This window comes from Hydra vulgaris, chromosome 13 (genome assembly GCF_038396675.1).
Source record: "Hydra vulgaris chromosome 13, alternate assembly HydraT2T_AEP".
NCBI lineage: Eukaryota > Metazoa > Cnidaria > Hydrozoa > Anthoathecata > Hydridae > Hydra > Hydra vulgaris.
In genome coordinates, this window is record NC_088932.1 from 54,785,030 (window position 1) to 54,793,566 (window position 8,537).

The following is an 8,537-nucleotide window of genomic DNA, read 5'->3' on the forward strand; positions in this document are numbered from 1 at the left end:
AATGAATCTACATAACAAATATCTAAATCTGATGTCTCAAAATAATCTGGGAAAAATTTTCTAGTTGAACAAGGATTTAGTGCTTTACATTTTACAATGTCTTTCAAAACCTCCTCTACTAAAACAAACCCTTCGTCTTTGATAAAATAGACTCTGTCTCGCACATTTGATTTAATCTTGTCATTTGCCATTCTGATAAGAACTTCTTTACTATTCCTTTCTTTAAGAAAAATATCTAACTTTTTTCTCTCATACAGTTGTTTAACTATCTGGGTTACTGTCTGATGTGATTTGTGTACCATTCTTTTAATTTGACCTAAAAAGCTTTCAAATGGGAAAGATGAAAGATGATTAAAACTCTCCCCAAAATTTACAAAATCATCAGCTAAATGAATCATGCTATGAACATTGTATGTCACAAAGATTTCCCCATACAAAATTTGTTCTTCTCTAACAAACCAACTAAGTAATTGTTTAGCGTAGGCAACTAATACTTTATTTTGCACCATTTCATCAGAAAGCAGTATGTGCATTGAAATTGAAAGAGAAATGAATAAGTCATAGTTACTTTTATTTACTTTTTCTTTTAACAAACAGGTCCAGCATACAGAAGAAAGAATCGAAATTCTGTTGCTTTCCATTTCTCAAGTTCATTTAAAGAGCGTGGCCTACGCTGAAAATTGGATGGCGTATTACTTCGTAAATTTATCAATACATTTGAAATATTGTCTTTAACAGATTGACTTAATCTAATGCATCTAGGTCCTTCACACCAGTTCATTATAAGTTTATAACCACCCCAAGACATATAAGATGCATATAGTCCAGTGGGAATCCACTTATCATTGGAAAATTTAATTGTACAAGTGGAGAAAGATTCTCAAGTTGGTTACCTTCTTTTTTATATAAATTATTTTTAAAATCCACATCAGTACGAAGAGGAGCAATTGTTTGCAATAATCGTACACCATGCTTTTGTGTGCCAACTACCGTGCTTCTTTCACAGCTATGGTAGCCACTATGCCCTATAATGCATTTTACAAATGCTCTTGCAGGCGCATCACAAATAAAAGCTTTAATAGCCACAAACAGCTGTTTATATCCATTACTTTGTAAGCCTTTCATTTCAAGAATAAAATCGTGAAGGTACTCATCTAAAGATGTTGGTTTTCCCTGACCATACCAAATTGTAACAGCATATGGTCCTTTCCTATTAATTGTAATTAATATAGGCCAAATTGAAGTCTTTTCACTATTGTATATAAGTGCACCATCAATATTTTCAATTATATCAAGCTTTACCACAGTTTTAATTGATACAGACATAAAATACTTAATAGCATTCTTAACACCAAGATATATATAATCACCTCCACTAACACAAACTACATCAACTTTTTGAAGAGATTTTTGTAATGTCTGTCTGCATCTTGGTAAATATGGAGTAAATTTGCTAAAGTGATTTAAAAGCGCATTTAAAGCATCATCTTTTATGTCATATTTTAATGACCACTCATATAAAAATCTTTTGTTGAAGTTTGAGGATCAATATTTCTGTACAAACTATCTGTATCTGCAATATCATCAGCATCACTATAACTTGCTTCAGACTTATTTAAATAATCTTTAATTTCATTTTTTGGTGAGGTGATTAAAGATATTACTGTATCACTGTACACATCTTCAGATACATCAGAAACATTTTTATTGGTTGAAGATAGAAACTCACAGTTCTCTTGTCCAATATTGCACTCTTCAAGATAATTATTAATTCTTTTTTTTGAATCTCTTTTTTCTCTCATATAACCTCTCATGTATACGCTTCTGTCACGTTTAGGCATTTTTATCTTATTTTCCACTAATCTTGAAAGAGAAAGTTAAAAGAAATCTAAAGATGAATGATTTTTATAGCTAGTATTATATATTCATTTATTTTTTAATAAGCTTTGTAGTAAGTCGTCCAATCGTTTAAGCAAACAGCACTAAGATTCAAGACGCAACGAATTTCTTTTTTTTCCCAATGTCAACAGTAAATTAATGTACATAAAGTGTTTAGAAGTAAATATTGATTTGTTGTTGATAAAGTTGCCGTTGAAATAACATCCGTTTACAGTTGATCCTCTGTTGATCGCGAATATAAACACAAAATCAACGTTGATCGACATCCAATCAATGCCTCATTTTTTAGAGGGGTAATGCTACAGTGCACAAAACAGATCAATAAAGATAATTATCAATTAAAACGAAAAAAATTTTCTCCTGTGTGCAGCATTAAAATTAATCATCAACATAAAATTGAATAGTTTTCTGCTGATTAATTTCCTTAAAGAGTTACACTCCAGCATGCATTTTAACGTTAATTCAACGTCGATAACGCGTTGATTTATTGAAGTTGATTTTAGCGTTGAAATGGAAACAAAATATCGACGTTGAAATATCAATATTGATTCAACGTCAATAAATTAACGTTGTACTGACGTTGATTTACAAACGTTGACTTGGAAACAAGAAATCGACGTTGAAGTATCAACATTGATTCAACGTCATTAAATTAATATTGAACTCATGTTGATTTATAAACGTTGATTTAAGCGTTAATTTGGAAACAAGAAATTGACGTTCTAATATCTACATCGATTCAACATCAAAAAAGCAATGTTGAAACTTTAAAAAATTTACTAAAATGTATTAGTTAAAATTTTTTACAAAGAAGATAATTTATTTTTCTTTTTCGAAACTACTTCCGCTTTTATTTGACTCAACGTCATCGTCTACTACGAATTCATCTTGATTTTTTTCTTTATCACTTTCGTGAACTTCATCGTCTATTTCGTGGTTGTCAGATTTCCGTTTACCTCCATTCAAACGATAAGGTGCATACTTTAGGCAAGAGGCCATAAATGGTCTAGTTTCTTTGTCTGTTGCCTTAGGCTCACAGCGCTTAATCGATTCTAAAAAATAAATGCAAAAAATTTGGTCAAGTAAATAAAATTGTATAGAAAGGAGGAAAGAATATTTACAATTTACATTATTTCATAAGAGTATATGAAGTTTACAATTTAATGTAAACTAATATAATTTAATCAAATTTGGTCAAGTGAATAAAATTGTATAGAAAGGAGGAAAGAATATCTACAATTTACATTATTTCATAAGAATATATGAAGTTTACAATTTAATGTAAACTAATATATTTTATTTTTTGAGTTTTTATATCTATTTTTTGTGAATTCAACTAAATTCATTTATTTTTAACAGGCAGCCATTAAAAAGAAATATAAATATATAAAAATATATAGATCAAAATCTTTTCAAATTTTCAACACTTAAAATTAAAATTATAGCTATCAATTATTGCTTTTTGAACATTTAACCCTTCCATAGGTAATTTCATTAAAAATAACTTACAAACTTTTTGAAAACTTTTTCGTCAGCTCCAAGTTTTTTATCAAACTCATTTAAAGCGTCAAAATCATCAAATTGTATTAATATATCTCCGTTATCTTGCATTCTGGTTCCATTTATTGTGTCTAACTTTTTAGATATTTCGCTTATTTGCAAAGTTATTTGGGCCGACCTTTGTAATACAATATGTTAAAATCATGAGTTTGAAAACAGAGAGTACTTTTTAAATATAACTATCATATATATATATATATATATATATATATATATATATATATATATATATATATATATATATATATATATATATATATATATATTTATATATATATATATACATATACATATACTATAGTATATATTACATATATATAATACATATATTATAGTATACATTACATATATGTAATACATATATTATAGTATATATTACATATATATATATATATATATATATATATATATATATATATATAAATAATATATACTACATTATATGTATATATATATATATATATATATATATATATATATATATGTATAATATATACTATATTAAATGATATACTTGAATGAATATGTTGCATACAAAACAACAGCAAGTTGAAGGACAGCTGAAACTCACAAATGGTTTGGCAAAAAACCTACCATTATCTTTTATTATTAAATATTCATTGTATATGACACAAAGTCAGCCATGCTATACATACAGTCTGTTCAACTGACTAGAGGCTACCTGCTAACTGTTTTAGAAAACAAATAATTCTACTCCACTTCTGATACTCCTGGAAACATTACAGTCACATGACATATTTACAGTTAATCTTATAACTTATACAAATACAAAATTCCATATAATCTTAGATTCTGAGTTGTAAAATATATATATATAGATTATTAGTTTGTTAACTAAATATACAAGTTATTGTTACTATATTGGTGTAATTCTATTTAAATTTTCCAGATTATTAAGTTGCAATAGCTTGTTATTTTTAAAACACATGTTATTGGACTTCTAGTATTCACGTCTAGCTTATGTTACACCAGTTTTAATGACTTTCAACCAATTTTATACTAACAACTCATATCATCAAGACATTCTATTATAAGAGACACACACAAGAACACTTCATTGACTGTCTACATTACATACACATCTATAAGACTCAAAACAGTTCACGACTCTCACTGATCCTTGTTATACTGCAACAAAGCACTGCGCTTATCGACACTCATGTCAAAAAAGTGACTTTCAATTGTATGCAAGTGTACTCTGAGTTGTACTAAGTGTCCTCTGGTCCCAGTGTCAATTCAGAAGTTTATAGCAATCGCCCTGACAGGATGCTCTGAGAATAGTCCTTTTGGGATAACACAATTGGATACCTTAACAAGATACCCTGGTGTAGACCAAGAGTGGAACTTCTTTTGGGATGCTGGTCTCAGGCGAAAGCTGGAGGTCTTCTTGTGTTTATACTGTACCATAAGGCGCAAATTCATACTGTAATCGAGACGTCTTTGACACACTTATATCGATAATGTATGTTTACCACCCTAATAATGCAGACGACATGATAACTACTTATAAAACGAATAATTCTGCTCCATCACTGATACTGTCTACACATCACACTTACGCTGGACACTAACGACAATTTAGTAGAACAACAGTAAATGACTTTTACGTATCTCGACTATTCTTTATTGTTATTGTTTGTTTTACAATATTTTACTTATTATTTTTTTAGTATTTTTCTACTTTGAGGCTCTTTGTTTTCCACTGAACATCTGTCCTTTTGTACTTTTATCTCACTCTGCTAAACTCTTTTTAACTTAATATTCATCCCTAAGATCTTAAAAACTCTTTTTAACTTATTAATCATCCCTCTGGCTTGTTCTAACAATGCATTTTTATTTATTGGACCATTACTATTTATATTTTCTGTCCGTGATTTTTTTGCTGCTACATTTAAATATTTTTCTGATAAAACAGATGATTCTGAGGATTACTTTGTAACATCAAATTGAATGTTGGAAGAAGTAGTTTAAAACTCAATTTCTAAAATAAAAATTTGAATTAAATAAAACTAATTACAAAAACAAGATAATGCAAAAGTTTGATATACTAGGATGGATATCAAACAAAAGTTTGATATCTATTCTATTTTATTTGTTATATATCATTTTATTTGTTATATATTTGCAAATATAACAACAACAAATAAAGGCAAAGAATAAATTTAAAAAGAATAAATATTTAACACACACGTATTCATAGGCAAGAAAAAAACCTAAAAACATCTCTATATAATATAAAGACATAACTACATCTCTATTACAGATTTAGTTATGTTTTTTTATTCATATAATACAGAGATGTTATATTTTTTTTCATGTTTTAAATCTCGTCTGATATTTGATATTTCGTAATCACTGGTTTGCACGTGCTTAAAATACCGACTTCTCAAAATAGAAAACAATTTTGGAAGTAATGACTTATAGGCTTGTATAAGAACGCTTTTTAAGACTGCTTGGGAATTGCGATTGCGAAATGATGTGTATATATATGTGTAATTTATATTATTTTTGTTTATGATTCGCAGTCAGTTTAAAGTATAACACATTTAACGAAATAAAATATAACTATATGAAAAGTTCATATAATTCATTAAATGAACTTTTTTAATTTTTAATACTTATTTATTTTGTATTTCAATATTATTTTTCATATTCTGCAAATTATAGTATTCAAAAACGTGCTGCCATGGCTGATAAACCAAAAATATTTGAAGACTTTAAAAAAGGACTTTAGGACAAAAACTCTGTGTGGAATTACTTTTTGCGCAAAAAGTCTGGAGCTGCAGCAAAATGTACAAAATGTGCTAGAGAAATGAAGACCTGTGGCAGCTCGACTAGTGGACTCTATAGACATTTAAGGACTTCTCACCAAATATATTTATTGAAACGTTATCAAGTTGAAGTTTCAACTTGATAACGTTTCAATAGATTCGTTATCTACTGCTGGTGTTTCAACTACGCCTGGTTTGCAACTCGTTAGGCCCAAAAATGAAATTACAACTTTTTATACGAAAAACGAAGACGAAGATACACTGCCAAATGTTTAAGCTAAAATGACGGCCACCGATGGCTTGCCATTCAGAGTTTTTATAACATCTAATGAGCTAAGAAAATCGCTGGTAGCTCGAGGTTTTGATGTGCCGAAATCATCTGAATCCATTCGCCAAATAGTTATAAAATATGCTACTAAAATTCGAAATTCGATAAAAGAAGAATTATTTGACCTTCAACGTCAAGGAATTCGGTTTAGTCTTACGTTTGACAAGTGGACTTCGGTAAAAAAAAACGTTATTTGAACATTAATGTTCATTCTCAAAATAGATTTTGGAATTTGGGTTTAGCAAGAGTTAATCGACATTTCCCAGCAGAAATGTGTGTTAAGTTAATTGAAAACATACTGAAAGAACACAACTTAAAAATTGATTGCGATATTGTATGTATTACCACAGATGGTGCTTCGGTTATGAAGAAAGTAGGCCGATTAATGTCCATCGACCAACAACTTTGTCTAACCCATGGAATCCATTTGGCTGTGGTTGACGTCTAAAATAACAGTTGTGGAATCGACAGATAATTATTTTGAATCTGACGAAGATAGTGCTGGTGAGATTTCCGATAAATATAATGAAGACCATTTAGACGGACTAAAGATATTTCAGAGCTCACCAAATTCAAATGAACTTGCAAATTATTTGGCTCCATTGATAAGTAAAGTTAGAAAAGTTTTAAAGCTGTTCAGACGATCACCAACAAAAAACGAAACCCTTCAAGTTTATATAAAAACTGAACAGGGTAAAAACCTGTCATTAATATTAGATAATAAGACCAGATGGAACTGCTTACTTTTAATGCGAGAGCGTTTTTATAAACTAAAAAATTCTATTCAAAAAGCCCAGCTTGACTTAAACTCAAGTATTAATGTTACGGAATCTGAATTAGAATTAATATTGTCAACAGTTTCTATATTGTTACCAGTTAAATTGGCTGTAGAGGCTTTATGTCGGAAAGATGCTAATCAACTATCAGCTGATGCTACCCAGGCATTTATGCTGCAAAATTTAGGCGTAGGACCATTAAGTAACAATATGAAGACCTACTTAATTAAAAGCATAAAAAAAAAGACGCACAAATTTATCTTATCTCATACAATATCTTCAAGGAGATCAAGCCCAAAATAATTTTGGTTCAGATATCATATTTGATTGGCTAACTAAAACTGCTTTGGTAAATTTAATTGTGCATCTTATCTAGCGGCTCTCATCCGTACAAACTGAAACTACAGCATTCCCTACAGAAACATATGATGACGAAGATACCATAATGTGCGAAGACTAACCTTTGAGCTTGACATTAAAGGAGCAGCTAGACATTGCCATAAATAATAAGATGAAAATGAAAACAGTACCAAAAACAAAGCGAAATAATAACGATTTGACTAAAATGGTACAAAAAGAACTTTCTATATTTGAGGAAAGCGGTACATGTGGTACCAACTTGACGTTGGTTTACGATCGTATTTTAACTATTCCCCCAACGAGCGTAGAAGCTGTTCGGGCTTTTCTTCATCGGGAATGTTATGTACGAAAATTCGATCATCTTTAAATGACGAAACTTTAAATAATTTATGTTTTTTGCGGGCCTATTTTAACAATAAATAACTTTTTTATGTTTTTTGTTTCAAATTAATTAATTATATATATTATTTTAACTTAAAAAATAAAGTTTTGGACCCGTTTAATTGTTGCTTTGGTTTTTACTTAATTTTTTTTTTAGTAATAATAAATACCGGTATTAATACCGGTATTTCGGTTTTCACTTATCCTAATACCAAAAGACAGGTATTCCATTTTTGGCCCGGTACTGGATGCCCTACATATAGCTAAATGATAGAGCTTGGATAAGCAAAGCGGATTCCATACTGAATAAGAGTTTGGATTATTGCCCTGAACTTTGAAATTCTATTATCAATATTTGAATGATTAAGTGAGGCAAAAGAAGAGCTTTTAGTACCCCAGATAAACCTAGATGATTAAGTTTATCATCCAGTTTTATTTGTT

At 29.4% G+C, this 8,537-nt stretch overlaps 1 protein-coding gene across 1 annotated transcript; it reads right to left on the minus strand.

Annotated features, from left to right (window-relative positions):
• Nucleotides 1–780: 780 nt before the first annotated feature.
• LOC136090015 (uncharacterized) lies at nt 781–1,326 on the minus strand. Its single transcript, XM_065816119.1, has one exon. It carries the CDS (start codon nt 1,324–1,326, stop codon nt 781–783), a length of 546 nt encoding a protein of 181 aa, XP_065672191.1.
• Nucleotides 1,327–8,537: the final 7,211 nt, after the last annotated feature.

Coding starts and splice junctions, on each gene's coding strand:
- LOC136090015 (XM_065816119.1), bottom strand. CDS start 1,326: ATGTCTGTATCAATTAAAACTGTGGTAAAGCTTGATATAATTGAAAAT.